Source organism: Morchella importuna (assembly GCF_003444635.1).
Source record: "Morchella importuna strain M04M26 chromosome Unknown Morimp01GS027, whole genome shotgun sequence".
Taxonomy (NCBI): Eukaryota; Fungi; Ascomycota; class Pezizomycetes; order Pezizales; family Morchellaceae; genus Morchella; species Morchella importuna.
In genome coordinates this window covers 250,830-273,455 of record NW_025763424.1, presented here as the reverse complement: position 1 = coordinate 273,455, position 22,626 = coordinate 250,830, and the positions used below count along the sequence as shown (strand labels likewise).

At 46.9% G+C, this 22,626-nt stretch overlaps 10 protein-coding genes across 10 annotated transcripts; 5 read left to right on the top strand and 5 right to left on the bottom strand.

Moving 5' to 3' along the window:
- Positions 1–112: 112 nt before the first annotated feature.
- LAJ45_07999 (uncharacterized protein) lies at positions 113–2,922 on the top strand (the record flags this gene model as incomplete). Its single annotated transcript, XM_046117553.1, has 6 exons — positions 113–235; positions 436–625; positions 692–1,330; positions 1,385–1,593; positions 1,648–2,595; positions 2,650–2,922. 6 exons carry the CDS (start codon positions 113–115, stop codon positions 2,920–2,922), a joined length of 2,382 nt encoding a protein of 793 aa, XP_045969202.1.
- A 367-nt stretch (positions 2,923–3,289) lies between these two features.
- LAJ45_07998 (uncharacterized protein) lies at positions 3,290–3,693 on the bottom strand (the record flags this gene model as incomplete). Its single annotated transcript, XM_046117552.1, has 3 exons — positions 3,290–3,387; positions 3,438–3,569; positions 3,645–3,693. 3 exons carry the CDS (start codon positions 3,691–3,693, stop codon positions 3,290–3,292), a joined length of 279 nt encoding a protein of 92 aa, XP_045969201.1.
- Positions 3,694–4,072: 379 nt separating this feature from the next.
- On the top strand, positions 4,073–4,905 carry LAJ45_07997 (uncharacterized protein; the record flags this gene model as incomplete). The annotated part of the gene is made up of 5 exons (XM_046117551.1): positions 4,073–4,093; positions 4,166–4,247; positions 4,327–4,422; positions 4,485–4,678; positions 4,753–4,905. 5 exons carry the CDS (start codon positions 4,073–4,075, stop codon positions 4,903–4,905), a joined length of 546 nt encoding a protein of 181 aa, XP_045969200.1.
- Positions 4,906–6,363: 1,458 nt separating this feature from the next.
- LAJ45_07996 (uncharacterized protein) lies at positions 6,364–7,985 on the top strand (the record flags this gene model as incomplete). The annotated part of the gene is made up of 7 exons (XM_046117550.1): positions 6,364–6,562; positions 6,645–6,676; positions 6,753–6,831; positions 6,891–6,941; positions 6,994–7,439; positions 7,499–7,654; positions 7,716–7,985. 7 exons carry the CDS (start codon positions 6,364–6,366, stop codon positions 7,983–7,985), a joined length of 1,233 nt encoding a protein of 410 aa, XP_045969199.1.
- Positions 7,986–9,019: 1,034 nt separating this feature from the next.
- Positions 9,020–9,391, bottom strand: LAJ45_07995 (uncharacterized protein; the record flags this gene model as incomplete). Its single annotated transcript, XM_046117549.1, has 1 exon — positions 9,020–9,391. One exon carries the CDS (start codon positions 9,389–9,391, stop codon positions 9,020–9,022), a length of 372 nt encoding a protein of 123 aa, XP_045969198.1.
- Positions 9,392–12,041: 2,650 nt separating this feature from the next.
- Positions 12,042–12,410, bottom strand: LAJ45_07994 (uncharacterized protein; the record flags this gene model as incomplete). Its single annotated transcript, XM_046117548.1, has 1 exon — positions 12,042–12,410. The coding sequence occupies one exon, from the start codon at positions 12,408–12,410 to the stop codon at positions 12,042–12,044; it is 369 nt and encodes a 122-aa protein (XP_045969197.1).
- A 645-nt stretch (positions 12,411–13,055) lies between these two features.
- On the bottom strand, positions 13,056–14,710 carry LAJ45_07993 (uncharacterized protein; the record flags this gene model as incomplete). Its single annotated transcript, XM_046117547.1, has 6 exons — positions 13,056–13,239; positions 13,292–13,470; positions 13,532–14,156; positions 14,219–14,283; positions 14,347–14,413; positions 14,463–14,710. The coding sequence occupies 6 exons, from the start codon at positions 14,708–14,710 to the stop codon at positions 13,056–13,058; spliced, it is 1,368 nt and encodes a 455-aa protein (XP_045969196.1).
- Positions 14,711–16,161: 1,451 nt separating this feature from the next.
- Positions 16,162–19,085, bottom strand: LAJ45_07992 (uncharacterized protein; the record flags this gene model as incomplete). Its single annotated transcript, XM_046117546.1, has 6 exons — positions 16,162–17,268; positions 17,354–17,769; positions 17,831–18,262; positions 18,317–18,772; positions 18,845–18,929; positions 19,068–19,085. 6 exons carry the CDS (start codon positions 19,083–19,085, stop codon positions 16,162–16,164), a joined length of 2,514 nt encoding a protein of 837 aa, XP_045969195.1.
- An 844-nt stretch (positions 19,086–19,929) lies between these two features.
- LAJ45_07991 (uncharacterized protein) lies at positions 19,930–20,887 on the top strand (the record flags this gene model as incomplete). The annotated part of the gene is made up of 2 exons (XM_046117545.1): positions 19,930–20,178; positions 20,234–20,887. 2 exons carry the CDS (start codon positions 19,930–19,932, stop codon positions 20,885–20,887), a joined length of 903 nt encoding a protein of 300 aa, XP_045969194.1.
- Positions 20,888–21,318: 431 nt separating this feature from the next.
- Positions 21,319–22,404, top strand: LAJ45_07990 (uncharacterized protein; the record flags this gene model as incomplete). The annotated part of the gene is made up of 5 exons (XM_046117544.1): positions 21,319–21,561; positions 21,625–21,840; positions 21,897–22,123; positions 22,189–22,244; positions 22,340–22,404. The coding sequence occupies 5 exons, from the start codon at positions 21,319–21,321 to the stop codon at positions 22,402–22,404; spliced, it is 807 nt and encodes a 268-aa protein (XP_045969193.1).
- Between the last annotated feature and the right edge of the window lie 222 nt (positions 22,405–22,626).

The following is a 22,626-nucleotide window of genomic DNA, read 5'->3' as shown; positions in this document are numbered from 1 at the left end:
CCAGTGCTTCACCTCACAACAATACACTCACCCACACCCCGACCTGACCCCCCCCCGGTTACCACCTGCAGCAGTTCAGTGTAACGGTACATAATAAAGTACCATCGTCGTCATGGCTAGCCACAGTACTCTGCCACCCGATACTCTCATCACAGCAAAGGTCACCATTGGAAACCAGACACGTCGGTTCAAGCTCGCCCTGAGAGACCTTGGTGCGAATGTTCTCCCCCATAAGGTACTTTATTTCTTTTCGCTCCCTTCTCTTCCCCCCATCTCCTTTTTTTTTTTGTGTGTGTTTTTTGTTTTTTCTAGCCTGCCCACGTTCTCGCTTGTTGCGTTTGGTCCTATGTTGCTACCTTCAGGCAACCAACCCCGACTATCATCATCGGGCCCACATGACATGACGCTAATGGGATGTGTTTCGTATTGATGTAGCTCCGCGAGTTATTGGTGATTCCGGATGACCAGACGGTGGTCTTTGAAAGATACTCGGATAGCGCGGGAAGCTATGTCATTCTCGACCCGAAGAACCCGGCTGTCTACAAGCAGCTGTACAGAGCTGCCAAAGCTAAGCTAAAGCTGAGGTTCAAGGCTACAATCATCTACCAAGGTGCCGAGGAGAGTGGTACGTTTTTTTCCCCACTCCCTTCCTTTTTGGGTCATTTTGCTTGATAGCTAACCGGCAAAACAGTTGTTTCTGGAGGCAGCTCTTTTGTTACTACCGAGATTCGCCCCTCGCCACCGGCTTACCGCTCAACCACTTCGCTTGTTTCGCCACCTGCTGTCGCCACACCAGAGCCGGCGACTCCGGCTTCTGTGGAGGTATCTCCTGCCCAGCTTGATAGAGCTGTGGCTGACGCTGTTTCGTCATTCTTGAATGGCGAGGAGTATCTTGCAAAGTTGCGCGAGACGGTCCGCGAAGAGGTTGAGAAGCACGAGAAGGAGGCCCCAGTTCCGGCTCCGTTTTCTGCTCCCGAGCCGGCACCCTCTGTGGTTTCTCCCCCCTCTGTTGTTTCGGAGGTTCTTGATATCAAGTCCCCGGCTTTCACTTACGCCATCTTCTGTGACTCATGTGAGGGAAACATCTATGATGTGCACTACCACTGTGGAATATGTGATAAAGGAGACTATGATCTCTGCCAGGCTTGTGTCGGACGTGGAACTCACTGCAAGGACTCTTCTCACTGGTTGATCAAGCGTACTTTGACCGGTGGAACCATCGTGTCCAGCGTCACGGAGTCAATCAAGGCAAAAGTCCCAGAACCTGCTGTCGAAGAGAAGGAAGAGGAGGAGCATGAGCTTACACGCACGTGCAACTGCTGCATTGTTGGTATGTATATCAACTATGTCACCTGTTTTGATTAATGCTTACAGTTCTACGCAGTTCTTCCTGAAAAGGAGTTTGTCAGCTGTGTTCAGTGCTCCGATTACGACCTTTGCATTAGTTGTCACGTTGCTGGCAAGCATGGACACCATCCTCGCCACGAGTTCGTTCCCGCCACACCCGAGACCAAGCTTAGTGCCTTTCAAACCAGTCTTCTTTCCCCTGGAAGAAACTTCTGCCACTTCGCGCGCTGTGATGGCTGTGATGGTGTAAGTGGTTAAAACAAACATTCAGAAAAACTCCTTATGCTAATTTAGATATAGAAAATATACGGCGTTAGACATAAGTGCATGAGCTGCCCCGACTGGGACTACTGCTCCAAGTGCATCGTCACTGCGCCACTCAACCATCATGGGCATCGCTTTGTCCCCATTTATGACCCACTTCCTACTATGGATGTGAACACCAGAAGAAACACAGCCAAGCACTACGGTGTCTACTGTGATGGTCCTCTGTGTGCCGACAAACACCGTCGTAGTTGGATCGATGGTGACAGGTACAAGTGCGCTGTCTGCCCTGATACCGACTTCTGTGCGTCGTGTGAGGCCTCGCCCATCAACACCCATAATGCGACCCATCCTCTTATCAAGCTCAAGTCCCCTATTCGCAACGTTCACGTCACAACCCTTGAGCCAGATTCACAAAACTCTAGAGTTATGGGCGATGGTCATTATAACCCACCTGCATCTACCTCCAACGCTGCCACTCAAGTGCAGACTGTTGTAGATGTTAAGCCTACAGAAGAGTATGTGCCTGCGCCAGAAAGCAGCGTTGGAGAGCCTGAACACATCGAGCATGTTGAGGAGGAGAAGGAGAAGCCAGAGGAACCCCTCCAGGCCAACTTCATCTCTGAGGTCATCCAGGACGGTGCTATAATGGTCGCTGGCTCAAATTTCTCTCAGACTTGGCAGTTGGTAAACAGCGGCCCAACCTGCTGGCCTGCCGGTGTTCAGCCCCAGTTCACTGCTGGAGACTACATGTTTGAGCCCGAGAGCATTAACGCTACAAAGATCGAGCATGACGTCGCTTTTGGTGAGACTGTCAGCTTCACTGTTAACTTGAAGGCACCTCTCCACGCCAACCGCCGCCACATTTCGTACTGGCGTTTGACTGCTCCTGACGGAACCCGATTTGGAAGCAAATTGTGGTGTGACATCCAGGTTGTTGAGGCTCCAAAGATTGAGGAGCCCAAGGTCGAGGAGCCTAAGCAGGTTGAACCCGAGGCGTTTGAAGATGTGGTTGACAGCTCACAGGCCTCATCACAGATGATTTTCCCTAGACTCCCCGTTGAGAGCCCCGTTGCATCCGTTGAAGATTTGAGTTCTGCAAGTTCTGCCAAGATTGAAGTTGATGCTGTTTCCGTTCCTGCTGTTTCCGTTACCTCTGGTGACACCAGGAGCCTGCCAGAAGACTCTGACGATGGCCTCGACATCAACTCCATTGCTGATGACCTCGACAGCTTTTTGACTGATGATGAGTATGACGTGCTTGATGCAAGCGACGAGGAGGCTTTCCAGGAGTGTGAAAGAGTCTTGTAAGGGAATGGGGTTGATTACCTAGGAACCAGAAATTGTAATACTGAAAGGATAGGTTAGGCGGGGTATCAGGGTTTTGGGTATCGGTGTTCTCTCTTTTTTATTATCCACTTTCTGTTTTATTGATTCGGTTTTTTCTCTGTCTTTTGCAAGCAGAATTTTGCCTCTTTTGTGAGTTTTTGATTCATCTTTTGAATGCGCTGGCATAAGAAACAAACAAGTCGATTTTTCTTTTTTAGTACCAGTTCAGTTTATTGATTGATTATTGATTTTTTATTCCTTTGTTTTTTTTTCGCGGCCCATGTAGTGTATACGCTCGGAGAAAATTGGAAACCCTTTGAATTGCGCAAATGAGAGGTCTGGTACCTGATCAGGATATTCCGATCGTGACCGAGGGGGTCGGGTTTTTTGGCGGTCTGACGTTGTCGTGCGTGTGCAGCGTGTGGTGGGGTATGTAAGTAGGCGAGACTGGCGAGTGAGTAGAATGGTATTTACATACTAACCACATGTATCCTCACCTACGGTATAGTGCCAAAGAAGCCTTTCGAGGTTCTCGCTGTCAGAAGTCGTTATCGGCTGGCCATACCAACTTTGCCCGCCCAGCACGTTCGTTCGTGGGTACGGACAGTTACTTGCATGAGATTCCCCCCCTGTTCGGTCCAGTTCAGCCCAGTCAGTGAGATTTCAGAGAGTAGAGTAGAGTGTTCGAGTGAGAGTGGGAGTACCTGCTTGTAGACAGTAGAGAGATATCTTGACGTGGTTGTTCACCGGCATCTTCCTTCCTCCCTTCCTTCCTCCTCCTCGATTCTTCTGCTCTCCTGCTCCTCCTCCTCCCTTCCCCCTTCCAGTGCACTTTTAGTTGAGCCCCACCACTCTATTCTACACCCAACCAACAACCACGAGCGAGTTTCTGTGCATCGTACACCACTACTACTAATCTATTCCTTCCTACCTTCCTACCTACCCCGCGCTACACCTGTCAACTGCCTACACTCTACTATCTACCACATCCAGGAAGAAAGGAGTTGTTCGCTTCCTCTTCTTGTTGACACCCCCCCACTCACTTACTCACTCGCCATCACTATCCTACCTCCTACTCCCGGCTATCAACATCACACTCCTGTTGCCACCCGAAACCTAACAGCCGTCCATCATGTTGAAGATCTGGTCTATGGTAAGTTCCTAGATATAGAAGAGCAGTGTACTACAGTACAGTACAGTACGAGCAGGAGCTGACAGAGTGCAGAAGCAGCAGCAGGCGGCGTCTAATGCCGAGGGCGGCCCGAAGAAGAAGAAGGTGACGGCTGCTCAGCTGCGCGCTCAGAAAGGTTTGTTATAGTAGATGCGGGAGAGGAGGGGGGGCGATGGCGGGGATGCGAGTGTGGGCTGATTGGGTGCCTGGTACAGATATTACGGAGTTGGCGCTACCGTCGACGATGAGGACGAACTTCCCGGACCCGGAGGATATATTGAATTTTACGTTGACTATTGAGCCGGATGAAGGTTTGTAGTGTCCTTTCTTTTCTCTGTGGATATCGGGTCGAGTGGGAGTTGATAGGTTGTAGGAATGTATAAGGGCGGATCGTTCAACTTTACGTTCGCGATTAACCAAAACTTCCCGCATGAGCCGCCGAAGGTTAAGTGCACACAAAAGATCTACCACCCGAACATCGACCTTGAGGGTAACGTTTGCCTGAACATCTTGCGTGAGGACTGGAAGCCGGTCCTGAATTTGAATGCGGTGATCGTGGGGTTGCAGGTATGTTTTGCTTCTTCTTTTCTGGCGTGTTTGGTGTTGGGTGGATGTATGAGGACTGACTTTCGGGGTTGTAGTTCTTGTTCCTCGAGCCAAACCCGTCCGACCCGTTGAACAAGGAAGCCGCAGAGGATCTCCGACTCACGAGAGAGAATTTCAAGAGGAATGTGAAGAGCTCCATGCAGGGTGGGTATATCAAGAACGTCCAGTTCGATAAGGTGTTGAAATAAACCGGAGCGTCCTTCATCATCATTGGTACGATAGAGGAGTGGGGGAAACGGAACGGGCGTCTGTGGGCATGAGTTCTTCTTTTTTTTTTTTTTAACTACCATTTTCTCTTGTTTTCCTGTTCTTCCTTTGTTATTGACTTCCTATGTGGTCATGTTCACTATTTAATTTTGTCTTCCAATTGCTTCAAGATGAAATAGATGGTGTCATATTTTTTCTCCCCCTCTCTTCTTTTGATTTTGCTCTGCTTTGCTTTTTGCGTTTTGGCTGTGTTCCTTCCCCTTTTCCTTTTTGCAACATCTTATATATCTCTCGTTTCATTATACCTTCCAGGAGCTCATGGGGGCGGCTCTCTTTTTATGTCTAGATGACTTGAATATGTTTTAAATCGATGGCGGTCGATGTTATTTCGAGGGGCGGGGGCGGTGTTAGTTAGCGATTTTTTAAACATATCTTTTTTCCATTTATTCCATTTATTCCATTTATTCCATTCTATCGGAGCGCTTCTACGTGTCCTTGGAGTGATAGAGCTTGGTAGAAATCTTGGTTATTGTTTCTAGAGGTATGTTAACACTAGACGTCATTGGGGGGTTGGCTGTGACGAGTGATGGGCTGTGAACCGAAGTTGTGGCTGGCTGGCTTTGACAGTTGGCTTAGATTAATACCTGCATACATACACATGGTTTTGTCAGCAATTACTTGGGCTTGGTCCCTTGACTTTAGAAATCAAGCCCTCTACGTCAATTGTATATCGGGCACTCTCGACCGGTTGAGCTCAATTTCCCTTAATCTAGTGGTAGAATTTGAAGTCTTTACCAAAGAAGTGTTGTGGGAGTGCTGATGTGTGGAAATGTTGCTCTACAGGCCCGCAGCAGTAGGCTTTTGAGTTTACGAAAGACCAACAAGCTGACATCAGCCCTCGGTACATTTTTGAAACAGAACGAAAAATTTCTCTACTGCAGGTGTTACACGGGAAAGGGCGTTTACAAAGGCTTATGTGGCCACTTGTGATGGATGTGATGGTGGTTTATTTGGATAATCTGGGGTAAGTGTTTTTTGTGCAGGGTTCTTGAGAATATTACCGCACGTTAAGTCAATTGACGAGTGTTTGGCAGGAATATGAAATTACCTCTAGAACAGGTGCAATTAATGTATGAAGAAATATGTGTCCTCGGTGAATTCAAGAGGCCCGTTATGTTAATGATTGACCAGCAGTAATATTTATTAGATGTTCCACATACGCCAAGACCCCACCCGGTTGTGACCCTGGCCCTATCTTGGCTAGTCCTTTCCCCACGCGGAAAAGAAAGAAAAAAAAAGCACGAAAAATCAAACCCCATACAAATTGAGGAGACTGAAAAAAAAAAGAAGAGTCCCCCATCCTTTCCGTGCTTTCCTCACCTTCCCCAAACCCTTTGTAAACCCTCCCTCCCTCCCCACACCACCCATACAAACCAACAATGGCATCACGAACTTTCACCAGAGCCCTTCGCTCAAACGTTGCCCGCCAGATTGCGGCGCCCGTCCAGAAGAGGGCTATCTCAACTGCCTTTGCTGCCACGAGAGCTACCGTCGCTGTTGCTCCTCGTATCCCAGCTGCGGTCCAGAAGAGGGGTATCAAGACCATTGACTTTGCTGGTGTTAAGGAGGATGTCTACGGTATGTGACTCAATTCACTTGATTTTGAGTATTTATGAAAAATATTTTTTCTGGGGAACAATTGCTGATGGAATTTGTGTAGAGCGTGCCGACTGGCCCAGAGAGAAGCTCTTGGTGAGTCACAATTATAGATATTGAAGGAGAAAAAAAGTTTTCTCCTTCAGTGTTTCTTTTTTTGTCCTGGGTAAAGGAACAGCATCTTATGGTTATTCGTTTCACAGGAGTACTTCAAGAACGACACTCTTGCTTTGATCGGATACGGTTCTCAGGTTTGTTAACCGAATTATTGTCCTTAGTTCTTTGTTCTAAAGGCTAATGGTTGGTTTAGGACACGGACAGGGTCTTAACTTGAGGGACAATGGGTTGAACGTCATCATTGGTATGTTTCGTCCAATCTCACCCACCAAACATTGTCACTAACATCTACCCAGGTGTCCGAAAGAACGGTGCCTCATGGCAGGATGCCATCCAGGATGGCTGGGTTCCTGGCACTAACCTCTTCGAGGTTGATGAGGCCATCTCCAAGGGTACCATTATCATGAACCTTCTCTCCGACGCTGCCCAGTCCGAGACCTGGCCCGCTATCAAGCCCCAGCTCACCAAGGGCAAGACCCTCTACTTCTCCCACGGATTCTCCCCCGTCTTCAAGGACTTGACCAAGGTCGAGTGCCCCACTGACATCGACGTCATCCTCGTCGCTCCTAAGGGATCTGGACGTACCGTCCGCACTCTCTTCAAGAACGGCCGTGGTATCAACTCTTCCATTGCCGTCTGGCAGGATGTTACCGGCAAGGCCAAGGAGAAGGCTATTGCCCTCGGTGTCGCTGTCGGTTCCGGTTACATGTACGAGACCACCTTCGAGAAGGAGGTCTACTCTGTGAGTCATACCCACGTATTATTTGGTTCTTTATGGAATTGAGACTAACGAGGGATTAGGACTTGTACGGTGAGCGTGGTTGCTTGATGGGTGGTATCCATGGTATGTTCCTCGCCCAGTACGAGGTTCTCCGTGAGCGCGGCCACTCCCCATCTGAGGCCTTCAACGAGACCGTTGAGGAGGCTACCCAGTCTCTCTACCCCTTGATCGGAGGAGTAAGTTCACCAACACAGCTTCTTTCCCTTGATAATAGAAAATACTGATAGAATTCAACAGCACGGTATGGACTGGATGTACGCCGCCTGCTCCACCACTGCCCGCCGTGGTGCCATCGACTGGACCAACCGCTTCAAGGACACCCTTAAGCCCGTCTTCAATGACCTCTACGACTCCGTCAAGACCGGAAAGGAGACCACCCGCTCCCTCGAGTACAACTCTGACCCCGAGTACCGCAAGAAGTTCGAGGCTGAGTTGGAGGAGATCCGCAACATGGAGATCTGGCGCGCCGGAAAGGCCGTCAGGTCTCTCCGCCCTGAGAACAACTAAATTTCCGTTGTTCTTGGAGGTGGGTGACTTGGTGACGGTTGGGGGAGGGGGATAGAGAACGCTATTAGTAAAAAGGGTTCGACTATTTTGTATATTTCCGTAGTTTGGGAAAAAGTATTTGCTTTCTTGTTCAATCGTGTGTGCGGCTTGGCGCTTCTTTTTTATTTTGACCTTTGCATGTGAAGACTGTGAATTTTTAATGTGATACGAAATGTTGAGATTGTTTGTGGTGGTAGCAGGCGATGTTGAAATGGACTGCCTAAAGTGTGGTAGGACGCACTTTTCCGCAGGTTAGTAGGGCTCGGCGATCATGAGACATCACTCACGCGCAGATCTATGTTGTTTCAAACAACTCAAAGCGAAACATACCAATGTCAATATCGTATTAAAATCAAAATCGGCAGTCTATTTCTAACCATATATAATCGATTGATTTAAGCCAATAGTTATGTTTAGTTGGCTTAGGATACAAGTAATCACCTTAAAGGGTCTCGAAACGTTGAGACTTGTCTTTAGTCTAGCTAGATCTGGTGTCCATTATTACCCAATTGCCAAGCTTACCTGATTGTAGAATGTTTGAGTATATTTGTGAAATCATGCATACGTTTAACCCAACCCTAGTGCTATCTATATGGTATGCCCAGGTGTACGCCTTTTGTAAGTTCAAGTTCAACCCTACTCTTTGTCACCACACCCAGAGCACCTACAGTCTATTGATACAGGCATGTTTTACACATCATTCAATCCTCACAGTGATCACCAAAGCACGCTAAACCTTGAAAAACGCAACGAACAAAGTCGGGTTATAATCGTTTTATAAAAATGAAGTCCACCACTATCGACAAAAGAGAGACCTCAGTCATTGAGGCTTGGCTACATGAGCTCAATCCAACACAAAGAAGAAGCCTGAAGAAGCAGAAGCAGTAGAGCCAACACTCGAGTCATCCCTCTCCGAACCCACGAAACAACATCCTAAAGCCTGAAAGAAAGGCAATTCAAACTATACGAAACGAAATCTCCCATAGAAACATCGTTTAACCAGGGCACTGGAAGGTCTTGTGCAAGTTCCCGCTCCAAAAGCTGCCGCTTCCACACGGCTTGTCCAGGTTCTCGGCGCTCACACAGTTATCCTTGAACCTCCCGTTCTGATTGATCCACAAAGGACCTCCGCAACCCTCGAGAGTGAGGCCCGCATCGTTTCCAAGCTGGAAGGAATGCCCACAGGGGTTGGCGGGGAAGGTGCTCAGGAACTTGGTGTCCTGGTTGCAAGGGTCGGAAGTGCCAGTGGTCCAGGCGACGTTATAGGTGACGCCATTGGTGCCGGCAATGGTACCGATAGAGATAGCGGCGGAGACGGTGGTACTTAGGAGTGCAGTAGCACTGAGGAGGGCGGTGGTAACGCGCATTTTGGGAATTGATAGGGGAGAAAGAAGGTGGTTAAAAATTGAGGAGAGCAGGAGTTCTGAGATTTATCAGGCTTGAGGTTTACTGCTGAGAGGAGTACTGTATTGACTTTAGAGAGGATCTTGCGGGATGATGAGTTCAGATTTGGAAGGAATTACTGGAGTTTTTATATTCATTCTGAAGACTCGACGGCGCTGGTACTCTTGCTCTATTCAAACCGTCCAAGCAATCAAATAATGATAATATTTGCCGCAAAAAAATATCCAGTATTTTAATCAAGGTAAAATATTGGAAACAATATATCCCTGTGTATTTTCTGTCGACTGCTTATAATTGTGCACTTACCAAAGTTTCTAGCTTAGCAAGAATAAAACATCGTGATAACTACCAAAAAATAAGCCCAATCTCTTAATTACTTAAGTATCCAGCAAATAATCCGAATCCATGTACTCGTTGTGCGTTGAGCTGACAATTGTGCAAGATCTATGCTTTGTAAGGGAGCCAGTCAACGAAGATAGTAAGGATCTACCGATTGTTAAATACCAACCACAGATATCAGTGCCAAGGTTGCTTACAGAAATCCCTAATCTTATCAACAAACCATATGATTCTTAGATTCATTAACATGCGCACGCACGTGGAGGGAGGCAATGCACTCAAGAGAGAACACTGCAATGCGGCTAGTAGTAGCGAATGAGGTCACAGTACCCCTCTGTGATACTGCATGTCCCAGCCCTATGAACTCGAATGAAGCCATAGGAAGTTTCGATCGAAGCTTGCCTAAAGGCAGTGCCTGACACAACATAGATTTGACCTATCCGGTGCTAACTTCGGTTGAGCGCTAATACCATTTGTCCTCTTGAGGTAATTAGACACCGTCCCTGAAGGCCTTCCCCCGTATAATCAACGGGCTATAAGTCGAATTTTTTTGTATATCTCCAAGGAAGGCATTGGTCATTAAAAGCTAATGAAAATAGAGCATGCCAATTGGAGAAACGGGTATCAGTGGCAAAAATGGGCGAATGGCCATGTTTCTAATAGCCAAGGCTAATTAGTATGAAGACTGAGCTTACCCTCGCCTTTGTCGAAAGCTTGATTCTTCCACAAGGCTAATCCTGGGCTTCTTGGTGTGGTAGTATCTTTTCTTTTGTTTTTAATTTTTTTCGTCATGTGAGTGGCTCGGTTTTCTGTCGTACAGCTCAAAGAGAGAAATGCTGATTATAATGAGTTAGTAAAACTCACAACATCTACTAAAACTCATAACCTGTGCCATAATATTCACTGGCAAAAACACAGGCGGCAGTGTATGGGTTCGCGTGGTAGTGCATTTGAGCCTTACCTGACCTATGATCGAGCGTGTAGGTTGAGAGATCGGACCTGATGTTACCTGCAAGTGATCCTCATGAAGAACTCAAGTGACACTTTCTTCACCGATGACTGCATTATGAGCGTAGACTTTCTGTCTTAGCTAGGAAAGTGTGATTTCCTTTGTCTGCTCTCTTCGCAGCAATAGAACTTGGAAGGTTTGGGCGAATGCCTAAGCATGTACACCAAACTTCCCACAAACCAAGAGGGGATGGGATCGAGCATACATGTATCTACATATATCCGCTCATGAACAGTGGGAGGTATCGAGTGCTCAGCGTTCGTGAACGAACTAGAAAACGAACACTATGCATCATACGCAATTAATGAATTAAACAAAAAAACAAAAAAAACAATATGCATCATAGAAAATCACTCGTTAATATCTCACACTGTTAGCAATGAGCACGACTGGGCTAAGGTTGAGGTTAAGCTGGGCCACCTAATTAGGATAGCATTTTTTTCTCCCTCTTTTCATCGCCTCTTCGCGCAGGGGCTAAAAGGAATAGAGAGGGAAGCAAACACGAATTAGGGGAAATTTGAGAAGAGGGAGATTTGATTTGGAGTTTAAATCAATGCATTTGCTTATGCCAAGCCTGGCGCTGAGTAGGATAACTAGGTTTAGGCTGGGGTACCGCCAATAATTGGGTGTAAGTGTATGGGTGGAATACAGGTGGTTGTACTGAGTAGTATACTGCGGTCGTTGCTGCTGTAGATGTGGGACCTTTCTGTGCAGTAGCCCTGGAATATTAGTGCCAAGTCCCTTGAGCATGCGGTCGATATTATATTAGACAATTGTACCGGCTCCTATCTTTGTACCTCCCCCGAGTGCATTTTATCTGCTTATGAACCATAATAGCAGGGCTGATCTGAGCCCTCCGAGTAGAGGGGTTGTGGCTCGCGCTGCCCCTTAGACCCCACCTGTTACAAACCTAGATGGGCGGTATCTTGCCCATATCTCACAAAGCTCTATCGCGCTACTCAGGGATCGTGACAGTGCTTTCCCATTTGTGATTTTTGGTTGCTAACTCTTTGTGCGAATAAAAAGAGATGAGGAAACTCAAGGCTCGAGGTGTAGTTATCAAGTAATACTGATGCATCAACTTTTATTGAGAGTTATTAAATAGTACATGGACGACAGATGACAAATTCTGCTCCTTCAAGCAATAGTACGCAATAGATACACCATGCCCGCATCAAGGGACCACAACCTTAGCACACCGTAAAAGAAACCTTCAACTGAAATAGCACAGCAGAGCGCCCCTCACCCATCTCCACCCGAATCCTTCAAACATTTGGGATATAGCTCCCTAACCAGACCTCCCCATCGTCAAACACCCAACCCGCATCCGCAACCTTTGTCATGTTGAGTTCGTTCCAAACAAAGACCCTAGTTCCAACAACGGGCTCAAAGCGCCTATCGATCTGCTGGAGAATAAATGTCTGATCGGGGACTACGCCGCCTTTGATGTGACGCCTGAAGAGCTGGGCGAGGGTCATTGTGCTTGGAACGTCGTGGGTGGTCCAGAGGACGCCGCTGATGGCTTGCGCTTGGCGGGTGCGGGTGGGGCCGCGGTGGCGGATGTTGATGCGGAGAAGCTTGAGTGCAGATTCAAGCTCGTTGTGATGGAAGTTTGGCTCCTGCTTGAGATGCATCTTTGGCTCGGGACTAGGATTAGGTCTATATGCCAAAGTGGTTAGTTGAGCCATAGGATGATGTGAGTTTGTGTTTGATTACCAAAAGTATGGATAGATCAGTGCTTAAGTAGATGAGGTTTCAACTAATGACTGTTGTGAGCTTGATAGTTCTTGGGACTGACAGGCGGGTTGATAGATATGGTTGTCTAAAGTTCAGTGCCGTTTGATACAGTACGCTATCGACGCTAATACATGTAACACAGGCATTTACATTAATCTTTGTGATGGTTTAGATGAGTGAGACATAGTGACTCACTCGACGTATAGTTAGTAGTAGAGCGGTATTGTTTTTTTTCTTTTTCTTTTTCTTTCTTGTTTAATTGATTAATTACATGCAGCCCTACGGTTATGGCAATACAGAGCGGTATTGTAATTCTGTATGAATACTTGGTTTTTATGTCTTTGGAAACAATCCAGTGTGAATAAAACGAAAAATAAATGGAGGCTAATAAATAAGAAATCCCAAGAATCTAGTAGACCCAACGCTACATCATGACTTAAAATTCAAACCCAAAGAGAATACTAACCACGTCCTTACCGTCGTCATATCTAAACAGAGGAACCAAAAAAAGAAAGAGAAAGAACTATTAGAAAAGAAATTCCTTAGTCATCTTCATCAGTAATATCATCCTCTACTTTAGGTTTCTCCTCATTCATTTCCTTCCATGTGCACCAACTCAGGAGTACGAACGCCGCAATAATTAGCATTCCACCTAATAGCGCCGCAGTGCTTATAGGTGTGCCGAATATGAACCAGTCAGTTATTGCAACCAGGAAGATTGTGAGTCTGCCATCTATTAGTATAACGGGTTAAGATAAGAGAACAGTGGAGCACTAACAGCCCAGCAACGCTAGAAAGAACGGGGCTAGTGAGACTCATGAGAATGAGGAAAGATCCGCTGAACACAACGTTGGAGAATACGGAGATGGCAAGCATAATAGCCGCCTCACCGCTTGGGATCTCGAATTTCTCGACGCCGGTCCAATGCAGGATCGGTATTGGGATCCATAACACACTCTATTTCAAGACATAATTAATATAACCAGACCTAATAGAGGCAAGTTACTGGGCTACCCACCAAAGTAATGGCTCCTATCCCGGAGCCTACAGTATTTGCGAAAATAGCGCTTCTACCCGAGGATGTACCTTCGGGCGGACATGCTACCTTCTTATAAAGAACCTCATAGAACCCATAAAGAACGCTTCCGATACCGATAATGATGTTTCCTAGGACACGGCTCTTCTCACTATGTGTCTCGTTTTCGCCGACGCTGCTACCACCATCACCATATGCGACAACGAGTACACCTATAATTGCGATTGCAACACTCCCGATCTTCAGCGCTCTTGGCTTCTCATGAAGCATGGGGATACTGAACGCATATGCGAAGAATGCGCTGCAGTTATAAATTGCAGTTAGATCACTTGGAGTGGTGAGCGAAACGGCAATGTACCAGGTTGACCCCGCAAAAGTAAGAGCGCAGGTTATGAATGCGATCCTTTTGAGCATATAGTATTTCGGATCGGCCCGGACTTGGGAGTGAGAAAGGCGGGTGGATGACGCCATGATCATCTGGGCGGTGGTCTTTATGTGGCTAAGGTGCCCGGTGAGGAATGCTCTCCACGGTGTATTTGGTTTGCGCATTTTGAGGATCAGGAGCTGAGTAGGCCAGAGAACAACCCAGGACCCGTGGGTTAAGTATCTATACCGGGGTTATTATAAAGCTCATAGGAATCAGTGGAAGGCCCGAGGGCAGTGACATACAACATGGCATATGCCTTCTGCCATCCGAGTTCAAGTTGTATGTACTCAGCCGTTTCAGTTTGTACCTGTAGGCTAAGTAAGCGAGATGAACTTTGGGGCAGCAAAGCTGCATCATTGTATTAAAATACCACAAACGAAACGAGCGATAAGACCAAAAAGATCGCCGCCATCACGTACTTTTTACGATTCTCAGCTCTACCGCTGTTAGCTTCCTCTCAAGTGCTGGAGGAACGCAGGTACTGACCTAGCTGAAGCGCTGGTTGGGCTTCTACTCCGCATCTCATGTCGCCTTCTTTCCCGAGCCCTCTCATCTACTTCAACGCCTTCATAGCTGCTTCTCCCCCTCTCGCCCGAGGCTTCCTCAGACAGTAATGGCTCTGCGGATGGGCCCTCTGAGGGCTTCGGTCGTATATCCCAGTCCCACATTTCGTCGTCGCTGTCTTCTTCTGTGTGGGCAATGTTCTGAGGGCGTTGACTCTGGTCGGGACTCATCGAGTTGGGGTTGGCAGTCGTATTTGAATGGGGGCAGAGTGCGGCCGCGGATATGCAACGGCTAGCGAACGCTTTTGGTCGTTTGTTCCTTGGTAAGCTTGGTGCTAAGTGTCCTTGTGATATACGTATGCGGTTGAGTACCTAGAGTGCTTTACTACATTTACTGTTAGAGGGTTTATATGAGCATAAACGGTTAGGCAGCTGTACATCCAGATCAAGTGATACAGTGTATCTTGGTCACAGGTGGAACTGTACCAGGTAATAGGGTAGGTGGGTGTTCACAACTATTCGTACTGGAAGCCTATTCCAAATCTCTGCAGAATAAGCAGAATAAGAGGTATTTCTATGAAGGAGAGGGGGAGTTTAGATTCTGCTTCTGAACAGGGGAGGTAGTGAGAGCCATTCGTCATGCTGCATGACACGGAGCCTCTGTTGATCTGTGTGTGATAGCCCCTGTCACGAGTATTTTTAGGTGGCCATCTCTTATGTAATTATTAATTCCTCGAACTGAAGCTGTACTTGCCGGATTTTAAAGAGTAGGACGGAAGTACAAGGAAGGGTGAGTCGCAACCGTACGTGCTTGCACCTGATATAACACCTCTCAACACCGAGCAAGTATCATAACCATACGTTTTTCTGGAGGAAAATACTAGTATATTGGTAACAATAATTATCAAGCATAGCGGATTGAATTCATTGCATTGGGCTTCGTCGAGTTGGGCTTCGTTGCGTTGCGTTGCGCCGTTGCGGCACTGAGGTCGTTGTATTTCTGTCCTACTCTTTAAAATCCGGCAAGTATATTATGCGCTTACTTAAATTTAATAATATACTGGAGTTGATATATAGGGTTAGATGATGTTCAGTCTACATGCGGGTTGTCTCTGGTGTGACAAGACGAGACAGGAATGTAAATCGTGTTTTGGGGTTGTCAATTCTGCATGCACAAGCTAAATGTAGTAGATCTAAAGTCATGTCCTTCCTTGTTTTATGACTCTTGTGGAGGCAATATTCGGATGATATTGATCGAGGCTGATTCTGAACTGTATGAGTGATTCTTCATATTTCTTTTATGGTCTTTCTAACTACGCGTACGTTCTCGTTCTGTTCACAAATTGTAACTGATTTCTTATTCACAGAGAACATCTGTGGGAAATGACGCTTTTCGGGAGATATATTTTTGCTCCACCCGAGACTCAATCGACCCATGTTTTTATGAGGATAATGAGATGTATCCACTCACTAGGCGTGTTTTAGTTCTAGAAAATATCCGGGAAAATAAATAAAATTGAACATCGAAGCTTTTAAAGATCCAGTTACGTGATCCCAGTTGAACTATCCGGAACAAAAAGAGAAAGGAAAAAAATGGCCACAATAATATTTTAACTTAAGAACGTAAAAAGCAAGTTTCATAAAACCATCCCCCAAGCAAAAAGATTCTAGCCCGTCATCATCTATGATTCTACAATCTCGGCTGGAGCATCCACGATTTCCTCCGCAACATCGATCAAGTCCTCCCCTGCTGCCGGTGCTTCTGCTTCTACCCTTAAATACTCATCCCACTCCGGAAACAATTCATCGTCCTCTCCCGGGACCGCGATCGCCTCACTCAGTTTCTCTTTTTTGGCATCCCTAAGACTGTTCTTCCACTTCACTGCCACGTCTTTGGTCAAGCTTGGCTTATATGTCTGTGTGAAAAGAGCCGCCTCTGGGATCCTCCCGGTTTTTACAAGGAGGTTAGTGCAATCCTCAATATCGCCCGTTTGCCACAAGCATGCGAATGCAACATTGTTAGACCCTGCCGCATCCGCAGACTTTGAGAGCTCTCTAAGACCCTCAACATTTCCAGTAGCTGTGTGAAGAAGGAGGAGTGAGCCAAGGTCCTTGGCGGCACGGAAACACTCCTCCGCGAGCACAAGATCCCAGGCGGCGAGAGCTGCGTCACCAACGGTTTTCCAGCGGTGTTCAGCGTCGGCACTTCGAGCAATCTCAAGTGCGATCTCAAGGTTTCCGAGGCCGAGAGCGAGGTCAAAGCGGTGCTCGGGGTCTGTAGCAACCTCTAGAGCAAGCTCTTTATAGCCTTGCCCTTCAAGGAATCGTGCAATCTTGTTCTTTTGGTCCTGAGGAATCGTTTCCAGGAGCTCTGCAGCGGCATCCATATCGCCTCGGAGGACAACGGTTTGGTACTCAACAACATTGAGAGATAGTGAGTATGAGACAACATTGACATCCTTATCAGCAAGGTAGATATGGCCATCGCGGGGGATGTATCCGAGAAGGTACATGGGAGAATCAAAATGAGAGATGGTGTATGTTTGATCGCCGACGAGATAGTTGAGGCGGTTAGTAGAAGTTGTGTAGATGAAGCAATCACCAACCCATTCACCAGTGCGAACAGATTCATGAATATCAGTGATAACCTCAAAAGCAGCCTCTACACCGTCATCTTCAACAGTTCCATTCTGAACGGCAGCGACGTACTCGTCTCTGTCGAATCGCAAAACGTAGAAAGCATCCTCGCAAGCAAGAGTCACAAGTTCACCACTATCAGACCAGAAAACCTGTTTGGAGGAGTGTCAGTTGATAATCCTTAATGTTTCGAGCTTTCCGGGGGAGCTCAATTCTATATGACTTTGGGAAACATACGTTATGTGGCACCACGTCGATCCTTCTAACCAAAGCGCCAGTTTCCCAATCAAAAAGCCCAACCGTCTCAGCTCCCCGAACGGCAAGTAGAACACCCCCGATCAACCCGTCAGCAGCGAATCCAACGTCCAAACCTCCAGGTTTCTCCTTGAAGTTCTTGAACAATTTAACGCTAGTCGGGCTCTCTCGAATAGCGTAATCATTGCTGTTGTCTCGAGAACCCCAAGCAAAGTCCAATGCCTGCCCGAATGCCTTGTTCCTCCAAGCCAAAGCAGTGTAGATGATATACTCCCCATCACCACAAACTGACACGAAACGGCCATTGGGGGAGTGGAGAAGGGATTGTGGATAAATCTCACAAGAGCCAAGATCTTTGTGGGGAAGTGATAATGGTTCACCATCCTTGACAGATACATCTGTAATCAAATGTCAGTTGACTGGCTGATGTTAAATCACGATGCTTTAACAAGTGCGTACCGCCGGGTTTGACAACCGCGGTCAAGACCTCGTTATGTCTTGCCCATACAATCTTTCCACCTGCATCCATACTGACAGCCGGTTCTTCCCTTCCCATCTTGATAACCACACATCCTTCGTCGAATCCGATAGCGAGGGCATTCTTGCCCCTCTGGTAGGAAACACACCATGCTCTCTCAAGCCCATAACTTAAAGTCTGCTCTAGGCGGTAGGTATTTGCGTGCCAAATCTTAACACTGCCGTCTTCAGAACCGGAAATGATTACTGGGAGCTCTGGGTGGAAACAAGCAAAAGAAACATTCGATGTATGGCCCTCAAGAGTAGCAATTAAAGACTTATTCGTGTAATCCCAAATTTTGATTGTTCGATCATCAGAGGTGGTGAGAATATAGGGCTTGTCGGCAGCTGGGTAGTAATCGACGTGATTGACACCTGTGGTTGATCAGCTATTGGCCCGAAGCATTGATCTTAGACGTAATAACCTACCCTTAGTCTCGTGCGCCTCTAGAGTAAAGTTAGCACTTCCTCCACCGCCCAAGCTCCAAATTTTGACCGTTCTGTCTAAACATGCAGAAGCGAATGTATTTGTGTCCTTGGGGTTAATGGCCAAGCTCATGACATAGTGGCTGTGTCCCTCAAATGTCTGTACACACTTCCAGCCCTTGTCCCAGTCCCACAACTTGATGGTCATGTCATCACTTGCAGTGAGCACGAACGGTTGTGTCGGATGTACAACGATCGAACGGATATAATCGGGATGCGCCTCGAAAGCCGCGATCTTTTCTGAGGTGTTGTAGTTGAACACCCGAAGATGGAAGTCATCGGAACCGACCACAAACCAGTTCTTTCGCGCGATAAAGCGACCGGCACGAACAGGGACATCGGTAACTTCAAAGGTCTTTACTAGGGTTTGAGTTTCGTAGGACCAGATGTATACGTGACCTTGAATTGATGAATAGGTCAGTGATTGACTTCACCCCGCCTTCTGAGACACCGTGGGGCAAGAGGCAGTACCGCTATATAAGGTGCTCAGAATCCATGGTTCAGTGGGGTGAAAATCGATCCCCTTCACTCGGTCCGAGCGGGCAAAGAGTTGTCTCTAAAGGACATAATTGATAGGATTTGATCAGCCTCCACTTCGAGATATTCCCGAGCATCCTATACCTCCCAGTCACCCCCGGGGAGGTGCCCATCATCTCCCCTCAACTTAAAGAGCCGTACAAAAGAGTATCCGTACCTTAACGTCTAGCCGCATTATGTCCACTTCCCGGTTGAGATTATTCTGTATTCGATTGTTTTATCTTGGGAGTAGTTCGCGCTTGTCGATTCTGATGATAGGTAGTATCCCCTGAAGCTTTTTGCGAGAGGACAGCTGTTGTGCAGCAATGGCAGGGGGTTTAGGGCAACTGATGAGGTTGAATATTGGCTTGGCAACGATTGATTCGAAGTGTATCTACTACAATTAAAAGAGAAACAACAAGAAGGCAAAAAAACAGAGAAGACTTCTAAAAGTACTGGTAGATACAGGAATAGGTTGTGATGTGAGAAATCGGGGTAATATTCGAAGATATTACCTCTATGCTCGATCCCAAGGCATTTTGATACGTCTCCAGTCTCTCATCCTACATGTATGTAGATGAACCGAGGAATGAATTACGTACTTGTGCTTCCTATACATTTTAATTCCAGAGAATAGAACTAAGGCCTCTTGCCCTGACTACAGTACTGTAGTGACGCTAGGTCTATGTACATACCACGATAAAACAATTATCCTATTTCTGTGAGTATCTGATAAAATATCAATGTTCATCCAAGACCATTGATCGATCCTTCTGTAAAGCTCCTCTTTTTCCAAATCTAAGCCCTCTAAGTACTTGAGCACTGAAGTGTTTACAAAAGGTTGCTCACGGCACTTCATTATCGTGAATGATTGAGACTCAAATGCGCTTAGTCAGCACAGGCAATGCCTGCATACAAGTCAGACTAACAAACCTCCACGTTCACCTTAAGTCACTCACTCCATCTCCGTACACACATTTTGGGTCCCCTTTCTCATCTCTCTCCCAGTGGTAACTTCGTTTTAGCTTGCAAAATTCAACATGGAGTCCTCTTTACCCTCACCAGATGCCACACCACTGCTACCACCGCCAGGCGGCGCGGATTTAAGCTCCCTCATGGCCTCGTTTTTCAACCCTTCTCTCCCCGTCTTGATCGTGACGGTTATTGTCATTTTCTTGACCCCTTTACTGATCCACACATTAATATTTCGATCACGCGCCGCGACCACTCTACCTACATTTCTCCTTGTTGGCCCAGTTGGCGGTGGGAAAACTTCTCTTATGACAGCTGTAGGTTTCTCCAGTGACCGAATGCGCACTCCCGACATATTAACGAAGAGTACAGTTTGAATCCGAAACGGAAAGTGGGAAGCCTCCTCCGGATACCCGTACCAGCCAAAGCCCTTTGTCGCTTGAATGTTCAATCTCTGCTGCTATCGCGGGAACGTCCAAATACCGCTCGGCCAATGATCCTTCAATGAAATCATACCTTAAGTTTCTCCTTTCCGATACCCCCGGCCACGGAAAATTGCGTCACCTTGCATTGTCTCAGATCTCATCTCCTGTCATCCGTGGCGTCATCTTTGTTCTTGACTCTTCATTGACCGACGTTCGTGGGACCGCCGAATACCTTTACGATGTTCTTTTGGCAATGCAAAAGGTTGCCTCCGCATCTGGTGCTACGTCTTCGCAACCTAAACGGCTGTTGATTGCCTGCAACAAGAGTGATGTGTTTACCGCGCTCCCTGCTGGAAAGATACAAAAGCTCTTGGAGGAAGAGATTACCAAGATGAGAGTCTCAAGGTCCAAGGGTATTCTTGATGTTGAAGACGATGGTGAAGGTAACGAGGAGAAGGAGTGGCTTGGTGAGGGTGGAGAAGGTCCATTCGAATTCAAGGCTATGGAAGAAGTGGGCGTGGAGGTGGAAGTAAAGGGCGGAAGTGTTGAAAAGAAAGACTGGAAAGAGAAATTGAGCGCGTTCATTGGGGGCTGCCTATAGTACCCGCCCTCTTTTTCGGCTTATGATTTTAATGTTTATTTACTCTTGCAAGAAATCGACGTGTAATGAAATAGCTAGCGGTCGGGTTAATGTTTATTCTTGGCGCTTTTTTGTGTTGTATGTAGGAGCACTTCATATAAACGTTTCACACATGTGAAGTGTCCTGACGAATGAAAGGCCGGGCGGAGTGTTTAATATATATACTCGATACTACAAGTATTCATACTCCTATTATGCGTATCAATCTTCCCGTCAGCCTTCAAGATGGTATTTGACGTCACTTATAATCAGACCGGGTAACGCTATTGTCTACAGCAAGTAATGCATACTAATCTTTGCATAAAATGGTGAATAATCCCTACCCCGCCAATTCACCCCACCAAATAAACATCCCAACAGCCTCTTCAAGCTTCTCTGAAACCACCTACAAAATGGCACCAAAAGCAATCATTGCCCCGTCAATCCTTGCTTCCGACTTCGGAAACCTCTCGTCAGAATGCTCCAACGTGATCAAAGAGCACGGCGCAGACTGGCTCCACATCGATATCATGGACGGACACTTTGTGCCCAACATTACAATTGGAGCACCGGTTGTGACATGTATTAGGGGAAGCGTTGAGAGAAGTGCAGACTGGAGTAAGGGTGTTTTCGACTGCCATATGATGGTTGCTGAGGTCCGTAGTAATAATTGACACTACCTCAACAACCCTAGAAGCAGTATACTGACAGCCTGACAGCCACAAAAGTGGCTTGAGGACTTCAAGAAAGCTGGCTGTGACCTCTACTGCTTCCACTATGAAGCCGCAGTCACCTCGAAGGACCCCGCTGTATCACCGTCACAGCTTATTAAGAACATCCACGCCCTCGGGATGAAGGCTGGTGTTGCTATCAAGCCTGACACCCCTGCAGATGTGGTTTACCCATTATTGGATGGGGATGTCGAGAAGCCTGATGTTCGTCATTTTCTTCCTTGAATCATTGGCTGGATAGTGCTGACATTGGATACCAGATGGTGCTTGTGATGACCGTGGAGCCCGGTTTCGGTGGGCAGAAATTCCAAGCACGTTGCATGCCTAAGGTTGCTGCTCTGCGCGAGAGATACCCGGAATTGGATATCGAAGTTGATGGCGGGCTTGGCCTGGGCACAATTGATCAGGCTGCGGAGGCAGGCGCAAACGTGATCGTGGCTGGGACTGCGGTGTTTGGAGCTGAGAGCCCAGGGGAAGTCGTTAAGATGTTGAGGGGGACTGTAGAGAAGTGCCTGTCAAAATAAGGCGATCGGATTTTCTTTTTGAAATTAGGCTTTGTGGGAACGGTGTTTTTGTCTTTATTTTTTATTCTTTGCTGTCGGTTTGGGGTGTGTGAATGATACCTTCCTTTAGCCTCTGAGTACTGTCACTACCATAGACGACATATACATGGGTGTTAACATTATATCCGCTCTATTTCTAGTCCATACGATGAATACTTTGAGAAAGCTCAAGCTTTTGATCCAATTGCCAATGCAGGTCGATTAACTTCGCTGCTTCATGAGGTGAACTCTGTGGAGGTCGATCTAACGAGTTCAAGTGACTATATGAGCTGGGCCAGATAATCAATCCGAAGACGTCATTTTCTACCCCATTAATATCCATATATGCAAATGTATGAAGAGCTAGAGCTAACAATTGAAAAAATGCGATGACTAATATTGGGAAAGGAAGATGACGAGTGATTTTGGGTGCATGCATCAACGAAAA